This window comes from Priapulus caudatus, unplaced genomic scaffold, assembly GCF_000485595.1.
Source record: "Priapulus caudatus unplaced genomic scaffold, Priapulus_caudatus-5.0.1 Scaffold149, whole genome shotgun sequence".
NCBI classification, from domain to species: domain Eukaryota; kingdom Metazoa; phylum Priapulida; class Priapulimorpha; order Priapulimorphida; family Priapulidae; genus Priapulus; species Priapulus caudatus.
Genome location: NW_014577210.1, coordinates 446,251 through 460,219, shown reverse-complemented (window position 1 = coordinate 460,219; position 13,969 = coordinate 446,251). Strand labels below are relative to the sequence as shown.

At 48.8% G+C, this 13,969-nt stretch overlaps 2 protein-coding genes across 2 annotated transcripts in view; one reads left to right on the top strand and one right to left on the bottom strand.

Annotated features, from left to right (window-relative positions):
- Positions 1-5,604, top strand: part of LOC106806242 (kielin/chordin-like protein) — a 7,962-nt gene extending 2,358 nt beyond the window's left edge. The window contains exon 2 of the mRNA XM_014808113.1: positions 3,742-5,604. Coding sequence (XP_014663599.1) covers positions 3,742-3,932 — 191 coding nt within the window. The 3' untranslated portion in view covers positions 3,933-5,604. The remainder of the gene's footprint in view (positions 1-3,741) is intronic.
- LOC106806229 (myosin light chain kinase, smooth muscle-like) overlaps positions 5,410-13,969 on the bottom strand; it is a 19,529-nt gene continuing 10,969 nt past the window's right edge. Inside the window, exons 3-11 of the mRNA XM_014808099.1 lie at positions 13,616-13,727; positions 11,961-12,052; positions 11,190-11,331; positions 10,475-10,674; positions 9,536-9,688; positions 9,018-9,063; positions 8,621-8,689; positions 8,287-8,346; positions 5,410-7,975 (exon numbers count right to left, since the gene is read on the bottom strand). Coding sequence (XP_014663585.1) covers positions 8,296-8,346; positions 8,621-8,689; positions 9,018-9,063; positions 9,536-9,688; positions 10,475-10,674; positions 11,190-11,331; positions 11,961-12,052; positions 13,616-13,727 — 865 coding nt within the window. The 3' untranslated portion in view covers positions 5,410-7,975; positions 8,287-8,295. The remainder of the gene's footprint in view (positions 7,976-8,286; positions 8,347-8,620; positions 8,690-9,017; positions 9,064-9,535; positions 9,689-10,474; positions 10,675-11,189; positions 11,332-11,960; positions 12,053-13,615; positions 13,728-13,969) is intronic.

The following is a 13,969-nucleotide window of genomic DNA, read 5'->3' as shown; positions in this document are numbered from 1 at the left end:
TGATATTCACCACGCAATCCACTCCCACACCACACACTCTCTGCCTTCTCTCTCCCTCTGGTCTCTCTTCTCTCCTTCTCTCTCGTCTCTGCTACTCACACACATCCCCACAAATGATACTACAGTACCACCACGCACCCACTACCACGCACACACGCACACACATCCACCCCATCACACTACACACAACACACTCCGCCCCACTCATGTTCACACACACATACACACACACCGCGCGCGCTACACACACACACCCGCACACACCCACACACACACCCACACCTACAATACACACACACGCGCGCGCGCATAGTGGTTTTGTTTTCTTCTATCTTTCTCTCACCCTTTTTACTCATACAATAGTTAATTATTATTATTTCAGAAAACGAACGCGCTAGATTTTCAACCCGTCCACCAGTCACTGGCACCGCGCCGCCGGCGACACCAACACAGGAGACAAGCACAGACGCGAGGACGGACGCAGAAACTGACGCAGAAACGGACGCAAGAACTGACGCCGCGACACCGGACGCAGAGCTGACGCAGGAACGGTGCGGGATAGACGCAACCACTGTGACGCAGGAAGCGGGAGCGGTGATAGACGCAACTACTGACGCAGGAGCGGGAGCGGGGATAGACGCGGGAACAGACGCCCCTCGACGTGCCTCCCGTCTTGGTAACATTGCTTTCCACAGTGTCTTTATTCTTGATTAAATAGGCTTGCCAGGCTCCTGTCTCTTTTTCTCCGGACTATTCCCCGGCAATAAGCTCATAACCCTTATAAGAGTTATTTATTTCGCGCGATATCTTATTAGTGAGTGCCCACAATAAAGATTTCTGAGATATCTTTTATTCTTTTCATCGCGTGCGTGTTTCGTGCCTTGCGTCCGCTGTGCCGTGTGGTCCCGTGCGTGGGTACGTGCCGTGCGGGTCGCGTCCCGTGGTGTTCGTGCGTTGTTGTCCGGCGGGGTGTTGCGGCGTGTGTTCCGTGCGCATTAGCGTCGCGTGCGTGCGGTCTCCGTAGCGTGTGTACGTGCGTGTGTAACCGTGCGGGCGTCGAAGCGTCGCAGTGTGTCCTGCGTGCGTCGCCATGCATGTTCCGTGCCGCTGCTGTCGCGTGCGCTGTGTCCGGCCTGCGTGCGTGTGTTCGTGTCGTGCGTCGCATGCGTGTAATCGTGCGTTGTGCCGTTGCGTGGTGTCCGTGCGTGTTCCGCGTGTGTCCGCATGCGTGTGTCCGTTGCGTGTGTCCGTTCGTGCGTGTCATCCGTGCGTGTGGGTCGCGTGCGTTGTGTCCGTGCTGTGCCGTCCGCATCCTGTGTCCGGTGCGTGCGTGTAATCCGTGCGTGGTGTAGCGTGGCGTGTGCCGTGCGTGCCGTCGGCATGCCTGTGTCCGCGCGCGGCGTCGCGTGCGTGTGTTGCCGTGCGGGCGTCGCATGCCCATGGTCTTGTGCGTGCGGTCCGTGCGCTGTGTCCGCGCTGCCGTACGTCGCGTGCGTCCGTCGCGTGCCTGCGTTCGTGCGTGCGTGGTTGTTTCCGGCGTCGCGGTGCGGCTTTCTTTGCGTGTGTCGTAATGCGTGTTTTCCCGTTGGCGTGTGTCGTATGCGTGTGGCCGTCTGCGTGTGCCGCGTGCCGTGTGTCCGTGGCGTGTCGTCGCCAATGCCGTGTATCCGTGCCGTGCGTCCGCATCATGTGTCCGTGCGTGCGCCGCGGTGCCCGGCGCGCCAATTTTTTTTCCACTTGAGTTCCCGGACCCACCTAAGTATAGTGTTTGTAATCACTGGTTCCATCTATAGTGTTGGCTTATAGTTCTGTTAGGTTCGGTCACACGTGTCAGGTACGTTTTACATTGTTTGCTTCGAGGAAGTCCGATGCATGGATGTGCCTGCTTGCCATGTGCAATCCGGAACTCCAGTGGGGAAAAACAATGCTGCCCGGGCGCGGTGTTTTTGCCATCTCTGTGTCCGTGGCGTTGCGTCGCGGCGGTGTCCGTGCGTGTTTCGCGTGCGTGGGCTTCGTGCCTGCTGTCCTGCGTTCGTGATGTCCGTGCGGTGCGTCCGCGCGTGCTGTGTGTCGCGTGCGTGCGTCGCATGCATTGTTCCGTGGCGTGCGCCGTGCCGCCGTGCCCGTCGGTGCGTGTTCGTGCGTGCATCGCGTGTGTCGCGTGCATTTGCTTTGTCCGTGCGTGTGTGTCGCATGCGCTGTCCCGTGCGGGGTCCCGCATCGCGTGTGCCGTGCGGGTTGTGGTCGCATTGCCGCGGTGTCCGTGGCGTGTGTCCCTGCGAGTGGTCTGTGCGTGGCGGCGCCATGGCGTGTCCGTGCGTGTGTCCCCGGTGCATGCGTCCTCGTGCGTGGGTCCGTTGCGATGTGTCGGTCGCGTGCCCGCATGCAATGTGTCCGTGCGTACGTCGCCTGCTGGCGTCGCCCTGCGTCCCCTGTCCGTGAGTGCGATATGCCGCAGTGGCGTCGCATGCGCGTGGACCGTGCGTGGCGTGCATGTGTTCGGCATGCGTTCATGTGTGTTCGTGCAATTTTGCGTTCATGTGTCCGTGCATTGCGTTCATGTGTTCGGTGCACATGCGTTCCACATGTGTTGCGTGCGTGCCGTTGTAACCCCCGTTGTACGTATCTACCACAGCGTGGCGACTCGGCACAGTGAGCTCACAGCGGTCGATTACCGAGCAGGTGACGCGGTGCTGACCCGATCCCCTTCCTCCCTGCCGCTGCCGACGCGGCTCATCGCGTGTGCGTCGGAGCATTCGCGGCTACCCTCCCCTCCCGGCAACCCGCCCTGCTAGCATACGCCAGCGCATCGCCCAGGCTCCCTGCTGCGGAGCAAGCCATCGTCATGCCGTGAGTGTTACCTACGGCTCTCGCTCGCTTAGGTGTCGTCAAAGCCCGCGCAGCCGAGTAATTGGTAACGTGGAGTTCCTTGCTCGGCTCCGTAATCAACTCGGCTGTCCATTGTAAACTCTCACTAATATCCAGGCAGGTTGCCTGCGTTGAAAAACAGACAAACAATCCAGAATACGCCCCAGGATAAGATAGCCCCTCTAATTCCTATCCTCTAGATTGACCAAATATCGAGAAGGTATCGGATTTTTGTTCCTCCTGAGCGAACAGAAAACCGAACCTCGGTAAACGTCGCGAATGCCCCAGTAAAGTAATGTCCGAGGTCCACTTCGGCAGTCCAATCAGGACCTAGGCGGAGCAACCTAATGTGATGGCATTTGTAGTACGAATTACATCTATCTATATGCGTTGGTCGCCATGATATGATATCGTATCTTATCCATCGTTGTTGCGCCGCGTAGTCAGTTTGGTCTCCAGTAAGGTCAAATGTGAGACAGAGCGGGCGAAGTAGAGAGAGAGAGAAGAGAGAGCGGAGAGGAAGGAGACGAGAGAGGATAGAAATAGATAAGAGAGAGAGAAGAGAGAGAGCCGAGAGAGAGAGAGAGAGGCAGAATGCGCGCGAATGAGTAAAAGAAAGAAAGAGCGAGAAAGGCAGAGCGAAAGAGAAAGTGAGTGTAAGAGAGAGAGAGGCAGAGCCGACGAGAGAGAGCAGAGAGACGAAGCGAGAGCGAAAGAGAGAGAGAGGACGAAACGAGTGAGAGAGGGGGAGGGTGAAAAACCAAAAAGAGAGAGAGAGAGAGAGAAGTAGAAACAGAAACAGATAGAAAGAGTGAAAGATGAAGTGAGACATTTTCATTTTTTCACCTTATATTTTTGTTTCTTTCTGCTTAGCGCCTTACCAGTACAAGCCGACAACAGCAACGGCCGATATTCAGAGTAGCTCCGAGCCACTGCTGAGGGTCAATCCGGAATATGTCGACGGACTAGGTCACGGCATCAGCAAGCAGACGCCATCCGGATTCTTTAGAAGAAGGTCGGGCACTGGCCGGAAAGAAATCAGCGGCGACATCGTCAACCCGTAGTAACCATGACAACGCACGATGCAAAAAGCTATACGCGCGCGCATTAGTTTGAAGGAGGCCTAATAATTATAATCGGTTTTTTCTGTGACGTGGTAGCAGCGCCGACGACTGCAATGACGCGCGTCGTGCGCAAAAAAACACAGTGATTAGATCATATGTGTCATATGTAGCGCGCCCACACGGAGGCACGTCTATGACTTCGTTTGTTACTAATGCATCCATTATGTAGAGCAACATATTGTCGCGGACGACGCGAGTTCCTACATTTGCACTGCACTTACGACACCTACTCCTGCATATATACCTCGAAGCGGGAGGAGAATATAGCACGATATTCTACCGTCTAGTGCATTGGCGATCTATTCCCGATGTGAACGCGTATCTACGCATAGAAGCGAAGGTTGTACGCGAAAAGACGCGACGAAAATACCGCGATATTAAAATTTCAGTTTTGTCGTTGCAGTGCGTATGCAGGTTATTAGAGTCTCTCAGGCTTCCCGCGCTCACGGCAGCCGCGCTGTGCTATACTCACCTCGCTCGCTCGCTCTCCGTCTCTGCACACATAATTAAATCGGTAGTGTGTTTACCTACACCCCGCTCGTCAAGTTACGAACTTACCACCGACTTGTGGCTAACCATCAATGGCTTCAATCGCTCGCTAATAGTTCACCCTACCCCCGCGCCGTCCGCTTTACCCGACATTGCGTGTCTTTATAGAAGAATTTGCAGGATTGTTGTAGTTTGTCGGGCGGTTGCGTGTGATATTATATTATACTTTTTCGATCGCGTTCGGAAAGAGCAAGCATATGCAGCGGTGCGACAATCGCCGGATTCAATCCACACGTTTATTGAGGTTTTTAAAAATAAATTTACAGCACTCAACGAAACGGAGAGCGCCGCGTCGCCATGTTTGACGAGCGGGCGAACAAAGGTGACCGTTACACGTGACCGCCGCGTGACCTTTCAGAGCTTTCACCGTGCACTTAGTAATTAGGCGCGGGCACATATACCGTGTGCAATGGCGAGGTGTAGTGACGTCATCTGATGGCATGCCCAGGTCGATAGGTGGCGTTAAAATCGGAGCCGCCGTAATGCAGATTGACACGTGTCGCGAGCGTGGCACAGATATGACGTTCCGTAGATTTATTCCCTATGCCTCGTGCTGTATGTTGCACAGGGCATACCTAAAGCGCCGCGGTCAGATCTAAGCATTCACAGTCGTACTGAGAAAAGGAACAGTATAATCGTGACGTCAGGATACGCGGTAGCAGTTCTGAATACGACTGACAGTGCAATCCTCTCGCAGTAGCTTCACATAGTAGCAGCTTTACAGCCTGCTGCTATGTAATGCCTCTAGCTCTGTTGGCTGACGAACACATCTGCTTTCGCTGCGCTAATGGCGCACGGCAATTGATATTTACTGTCGATTTCTTCGGCTTGCGATTTGAACATCCATAGAAAACGAAACCCGTTAATCTCAACTTACGAAAGATTTTTAGGGGAAAATGATACAATGTGGGAGAGTTTCTTTGCTACTGACGTCACAATATAAAACTGTAATTTCTCTGCATTAACATAATAGCACTTAGAAAGAAAAAAATCGCAGTTTATTCTTGCTCTGGTTGTAACAGAATTAATGAGAATAAAAAGAAGCATCAATTATAATCTACAACGTAAAAATGTTGAAACCTTTGATGGCTAACCGAATCAAACAACACTGAGCGTAATACAAAATGGCGGAATATCTGTCTATTAAAAGTCTCATAGCATGGTCCAAACGACAAAATTATAACACCCGTGCACCCAAGCAGTATTTACGTTTTAAGAATGTACCAAATGTACCAGACTCTAATTCACTAAGATTACCTATAGTTTACACGCATACACGCACGCAGTGACTGTAATTTGTGTATCAATGAAAAACCTTCTTTTTTTCGCGTAAGAGTATAGGAAAAACGGACGGCAATATTTGAAGTTATATTAAGAATATAAACAGACCTAACTTTTACACGAACTGCCCGAATATATAACTATTGTCTATTTGTCGCGAGTCACAAACGAAATTACACAACTTATGACAAATCGATATATTTATATTCAAAAAACAAGCTGCATCGCACAGACACGGCGGAAGATGCTCGCTCGCTCGACCCACCCGTCAGTCATTACTGCAGGCCTACCATGAGCCGGACGGAGTCCACGGTTCTCTTCCTCCGAAACCATACTCTTCTTAAACGTCGCGGTCTCATGCTGCCATCTGGCGGAGACTAGTCTATTAACAGTTACGCTCCCAGAGAGAGAGAGAGAGAGAGAGAGAGAGAGAGAGAGATGCGAACGCGAAAGAGGAAGAAAGATAGGGCGTGAGAGTGAGAGGCAGATAACGATAAGAGGAAAGATCGAAATGAGGGCGAGAAAAAGCGAAAGTGAGAGAGAATAGAAGCGAGAATGTGAGAAAACGAGAGTGAGAGCCGGAGACTCGATGAAAGTACACCCTGTGGGGCATGGCAGCGTGCGGGGCAGGCCCCTCTCTCGTGACACGGCACACGCTGAGGTGTTCACAATGTCCTATCTAGTCAGCCTGCTAACCCGACGAAGGTCTATTCCATGCGAATACCTGACAACGATGAACTCAACGACCATATATTATACGCAGTGCTCCCTGCGATGGACTTACGGGTTGAATATAGATATTATATTTATCTTTAACATCTCCTCGACACTGGCTAATCTAGAGTCAATGCTTCGTTTGAGAAGGCATCCTTTGAGGAAAACGAAACGAAACTGGTTGTTACAAACTAAGCTCTTGCTGCTGGTGGGGGTGGGGGGGTATCAATATGAAAACGTATGCAAAACAACGCTAGAAAACAAACGAACATCTCTCGTACACGTATATGAAACATCCCTGATGATTGACGATCGACACAAGAAAGACGAAGAATATTTTTTACAGTATAAGTAGAAAAACGTGCGACATGCAACGATACACGCAAAACGATAACGATTACTCGTCGAGTATTTATCGAGTATAAAGGGTCGTAATATCCTCCTCTAATCCGAATAACTCTATCGGGCCAATGATATCAATAGCAAACAAAATCGCTGAAATATAATCAAATCGTATAAACACTAGAGGCGTCTGAAGTACAGCGATAAATTCTATGTCGTTTATCATTTCTAGATCGCCTAGGCAACGAGTAAAGCCGAAACTCAAGCCACAAAAACGAACACATTTAAGAAGAAAAAGTTACTTAAGGTAAACAGTTCGCAAAAGGGGCACATAAAATATATCAACACAAAAAATAACTCTTTTTTCATTATTAATCACCTTTGCAAAATTACACACCAGTTCAAACAAACAATGTGCGCCAGGCCGATAGTCAGTGGCGACATCTCGCGGACCGAATTCGGTAGCGCGACCAATCGATCTAGCGCCCACTTCAGACGGCTTCGCGTAAGGTTTAGCCGCTTGTTGCGACGTAACAGATCTGCTGTCACGAGCGAGTGACAATCAGGCGACTAGTCGCAACTACGGGTGACGCAACGCAAGCAACAGAAACACGTGTAAGAGGGAGGGGTGCCGCGAATAGGAGGTAACGGCCAGGGGTAGCGCGTTCAGCTACCGCGGGGGGTGGGGAGTGTGTGTGGGACAGCCGCAATGGCCACCACTACGCTACAAAAATCACGCAAAATGGTACGGTGGCTGAGAAAGCGCAGGGAGAGGTAGCGAACCGAGATGGATTATGACACCGCGTAGAATCGAAAGTTTAAGGGGCGGGATAGACGATCTGCTCTCTTCTGATTCAAATAGATTCAACTTACAGCCAATTGTTTTTTAGCGCGACGTTCAATTGTTAATAGGTAAATGACGATCGCAACCGGAAATCAAGTTAGTGGCGATATCAAGCGTTTTGTCGTATCGCGGTGGTTTATTTTAGGGGTTAATGCCTAGCTGCTGCAGGCGTGCAGCTTAGACTCGTGCGGTATCCGTAGGTTCCCGAGCTCTCCCTCCCTTACGCCCACACGTAGTAGACGTCTCCAGAGACCTGGAAGAGAAAGAAACCGCGTGGTAACGTCGGCGAGTGGTACGCGCCTGTTGTTACGGTACGGTTTCACACGCACACACGCACGCACGCACGCACGCACGCACGCACGCACGCACGCACGCGTTTATGAATCTCGTTTCTTGTGATACTTTTGATACTTTTGATACTTTTGATACTTTTGATACTTTTGATACTTTTGTGATGCTAATGCAGCGCGCGTGCAAGGATGGTTTCACGTAACATAAATGAACTAAATTACCGTTCATAGCGAATCATCGCGAGTCTTAATCTTATACCTATTAGACTCGCACCTGATTTTCTTAGATCTTGGCGCCCATTCTTTTCAATGCCAGGACGGCGTTCACCGCTTTCTGTAAATGTAAATAAAACACGTGTTTACTGACAAGGCGCAACAGCACAACCCATGACTACGTTACATGCACAACTACCAACCTGTAACACGACATACTAGGGAGTAATTGCAAGAATATATGTTCGCTTAATTATTAACTTCATCGTGTTGCATATAGCAATTCACATTCGATTACACGTTTTGTTTGTATTCATGATCGTATCATAATTCGATTATATATCATGTTGGAATAAACATAGGAGTTTTTACTATGCTATCCGTGATGTACTCACTTTCCACCTCCTCTTGATAACGTATCTCTTCAGCTTAGTCTTGTCGAGCTGTTTGTCCGAGACTTCCCTCTGCAGCAATTTATATCATCATCAAGAATCAATTATTATATTATAATTTCAGCACCGTATTCATCTGTGTAGCGGCGAGCCAACGAACACTGACGGTGCGCTATCATATCTGTATACGATATATTACATCGTCAATGGTTTTGCCAGATATATCCTCACATCTGAATGTAAAATTAATCTGTTCGCGTTGCAAATTAGCAAAGGTGTGTTTCTCTGAGACTGAGGTCACTTTGAGTCAACAACGTCCAGAATTAAATGGCGCTTGCAACAGTCATACGCACGGAATTCGAATGCGTGGAACAGCTCGAGGCTCTAGTGTTTCTCTTACCTTCAGCCAGTTGTGATTCAAGCATCCCTCGGCCGACATACGGGTTCTTTAAAGAAAAACGCAACATTTAAAAATGTTAATAATTATTGATAGATTATTAGTATAATACACAATGCGCCAATATACAATCCGCAATTTTTATTATTAGATTTAGTTCTTAGCGATAGCGAGGCGAGGTGCGCTACCGATTATATGGCCATTGAGGCCAAGGTAGATTGCTACCGATACATATTTGCATTATACTAAGGCATTAATACTTGACAGTTGGAATTACCTATACATAGCACAGTCACTAAAGTTTTTCCCGTGTTCATTTATTCATCCATCCATTCATTCAATCATTTCTCTGACAGGAAATCAATCTATGCGTGCTAGTGCGCTCATATCTACACCAGATGGCAGCAGTTGTGCGTACTCGGTACACTAACTATATTTTCGCGAGCGTTGTTCACTCGGTATTACACATCGAACGCTCCGGATATACAAGCTAGATGTGAAATTTGGCGAGGGCTACTTACGCTATGTCTTTCACCAAGAGATGATTGATGAAGTCTTTGGCAAGGTCGGATATCTCATCGAAGCTTTCATCGTCGTAGTCGAACTCTCCCGAGGTGACATTCGCCAGCGTTTCATTGTCATCGTCGCCCATGAATGGTGACAATCCCGACAGCCTGTCACGTAACGACGACGGTTACACGACACAGCGTGACACTACAGCTAAACGAACTCATCAGTTAGGGAATCGAGTGCTTCATAGATACGTGTAAAGCGCAGACCCGGAGCGTCTCTACGGGACGCAGATCCGCCGCTACTTCGCCATGTGGGGTTTGACAAGAATTTTACTCCATTGAGCTATAAAGTAAACGATTTAGTGGTGCACCATAACTGCTCCCACATCCTCGTTATATAATCATAATGAACGTAAACCTCTTTACATCGTCCTCGCTGTTTATGTGCGGTTATAATACAGTGCTAGACATCATGAGTCTAACCATTGCCGATAGTTCCTGGAAAGTTGATGCGTTCACGATTTATAACGAGCTATTTCCTAATGGTAAAGAGTGCCTTATACCAAAATATTATCACATATTAAAGCTAGCCGAGTGTGGCTTTTGGTAACTACGTGGATAGCTATGTGAGAAACTATGCATAGGTACCTATGTATATAGGCATCAATGAATATAGGTATACAGTTTGCTGGACAGATAAGTAGCTATGTATACGGGTAGATAGCTGTGCGTGTAGCTAGGTAAACAGCTATGCGTATAGCTATATATATATATATATATATAAAGGTAGTTAGCTATGCATGTAGCTATATATGCCTATATATATATATATATAATTATATATATATATATATATATACAGATAGCAGCAATACGTGTAGTTATCTATATCTACGTGTAGCTAGTCATGCGTGTAGCTATGCTGTATAGACAGCTAGCGGCACTCACAGCACGTAAGTGATGACGCCGACGCTCCACATGTCCGTGCCGTAGCCGATGCGGTCGTAGTTGATAACCTCCGGAGCGACGAACTCCGGCGTGCCAAACATGGCCGTCGCCGTCACCTTCGGGTCGAACTTGCGCGCCAGTCCGAAGTCGATGAGCTTGATGCGGTTACCTGTTCTCGTCACGCACAGAACGTTCTCTGGCTGCGCGACGCAAGGAGAGCAAGGTGAGAATCGGTCGGTACGTGCGCCGCACGCACGTATGCACGTACGAATATTAGACGCACGCACGCACGCACTAACGTAACTACGTTACACGTACACACACGCGTGCGTGCGGACGTATGCACGCGCCCGCACATACCTACGGACAAACGCATATACGCACGAGCGGGGCGGGCGCACATGCACGCCTCATCACATATACACGTATTTTAGATAATTTGAATATGAGGAGATATAATTAATATGAGGAGATAAGATAGAAGTGCTCAATATTTAATAGATTTTCATCGCGAAAGGTTCGAGATGGTAGTAGCAGCGGTGCAGGGCACGGCCACGAAACAGTACGGTGTCACTGAAACCATGACTAAATATAACTTTCATTCATTTCATTAATTATTATTATTTACTTGTTAAATACTTTATTTATTTATAATTTGGTATTAATTTATTAATAGAATTATTGTCACGCATACGACATTGTCGCACAACATTACCTTCATGTCTAAATGCAGAATGTTCTGTGTATGCATGAACTTGCAGCCTTCGCAAATCTGTCGCAGAAATATCGAGCAGACCTTCTCTGTCAGGATGAATTCCTCGTCGATGACGCGGTCAAACAACTCTCCGCCGGATATCCTGGTAAAAAGACTCATCGATGACGTCACCCGGTTGTAATACTCGTCATGAAGTATGAGTCATGGTACATAGTACATTAGTACATTGGTACATTGGTACATTTGCTCCTTATAAGGGCAGTATATTGTTAGGCAGAAAAGACGATAGAAACCCCACCAATGTCTTCGTCATGTTTCAATTAGACAACCGTGTGACCGTGTGATACATTTTACAGTATAGCCACTCGGTGACATGTGTGCTGGTAAACTTATCGTTACATAATATGATAATTATAATATTAGATAGGTAACGAGCAATATCATTAAAATAAAATAAAACCAGAAATAAAGAGAAAGTGAAAAATATACGAATATACGACCATAGATGGCCATAGAAACTCATCATGATCACGGTGATGAGCTATCATATGATATGATATCGTATCGTATCGTATCATATCATATCACACCACATCACATCACATTACATCGTATCATATCGTATCATATCATATATCGCATCGTATCGTATCGTACCGTTTCGTTTCGTGTCGTATCGTATCGTATCGTATCGTATCGTATCGTATCGTATCATATCATATCATGTCATGTCATGTGATGTCATTGATCACCGGTGATCAGCACGCTTACAACTCTAAGAAGAGGACCATCTCAGCGCCGTTGTCGTAGGCAGCGTATAGCTGCAGCAGGCCTGGGTGCTGGAGCTCTTGCATGATGGCCACCTGTAAGTACCGACACGTGTCTCAGTCATCATCCGGCGTATCAAGTCAGCACCGACCGCGCGTCATGCCCGAGGCAATGGCGAGTGTATGATTGGTAGCATTAGCCATTAGTAGAGGTAAATAATGACAAATATTGTCATATATTAATAATGACATATATTTGTCATTATTCACTCCTGCCATCAGCCTGGTTTAGATTTACGCGCAGAGCATTATCTGTAAATGGCGGTGGATAGCATTGGTTATGTTTCGTTATTAAGTTTTTTTCTCGAGCGGGTTGATTGAGCATGATCGACGCCGTGCGACGCGCGTAGTTGCGTTTCGCAGTGCAACCAGGTGGCGCCACGTGACGTCGTGAGACAGGCAGCTACGTCACGGTGCCCTTGAGCGTGATCTATTTTGGAGAGGCGGGAGGGGGAGGGGGAGGGGCGGAGAGGAGGGGAAGGGGGAGGGGGGGGAGGAGAGAGGGAGGGGAAAGGGAGGGGAGGGGGGGGGGGGGAGGGAAGGGGAGGGGCTGCTCGCGCAGGGAGCGTGAGCGGTGGATTTTACTGCGTGCCTCGGCGGGACGAGCGGCATTTCTTGCCACGCCGAAAAACAGCGCCAGCCTGCGAGTTCGGTTTCATAGAAGAAAAAACGACAATGCGGTTTCGCGGCCGGTAGGGGGCGGTGGGTATGCGGTGGCCGCACATGCGTACAGTGCGACATCCGGGCCAGTGCAAGCTCACCCTGTTGAACACCGCCGTGTGAACTCAGAGCAGTGTCTAATTCGCGCACACATCTGGCGAAGCATGTTATTGGTGATGTAATAGGTTTTTCTCGCGTCGGTTTCAATTAGCGATTCGCGGGCGCTAGATTAGCACCGATCGGCACGCGTTCCCCTCCCCCGGTCCTGGCGACACAGCCCGGCCCCTCCCCCGTCCCCTGGCGGCACAGCCCGGCCCCCTCCCCGGTCCCTGGCGACACAGCCCGGTTCTGTTATTTGTTATTGCGTTGGTTTCTATTAGAAGTAGATAATAGGGAATATTATTATTTTAATTATAATTAAATTGTATTAATTTTATTACCTACTTCTGTTTCTATGTAAACTGGTTAACTATAGCAAGATAGGCGGATGTGGTTGCAGACTGCCATGCATGGAAATAATAAGGATTGGCCGAACAGGGAATAGAGAGTATAGTTGTCGTCGTAAGCAGAGGTAATAAACGATTTCTCACTTGTAGTAAGCATATGTCTTGTAGATGCACGCGCGGCACACACCACACACACGCGCGTCACACACACCACACACACACCATGCACACGCAAGAACGCACACACACACACACACATACACACACACACGCACGCACCACGCACACACGCGCGCAAGCACGCACGAACGCACGCACACACACACACTCACTTACCACACACACACACACACACACACCACACACACACACACACACACACACACACACACACACACACGCCACACACACACACATGCACGCACGCACGAACCCACGCGCACCGCACGCCTCACTCAGCTAGAGGGCAGAGTGTACGTATAGAAGATACTACCTCGTTCTCCACCTCAAGCCGCTCGGCCGGTCGCGATGTCTTTATGAACTTCGCCGCTAGGATCTTGCCGGATGACTTCTCCTTACATCTGTACACCGAGCCGAACTTACCCCTCGAATAAAACAACGACAACACATTATTTCTGCGGTCAGTAACAATAATGGAGATTCACGCGCCGATCTGTTCCCAGTCACGCGAGCCGGGCTGTCTCTAAAAGTCCAGGGGCTCGTTTTCAGACACATCGTAAATAGCTATGAACTATATCATAGGACCTAAAATGTCGTAACTTTAGTCCAACAGTTCACCACAAAAGATGGTATTTTAGACGTGTGATGACGTAAGCATTTATGGTGC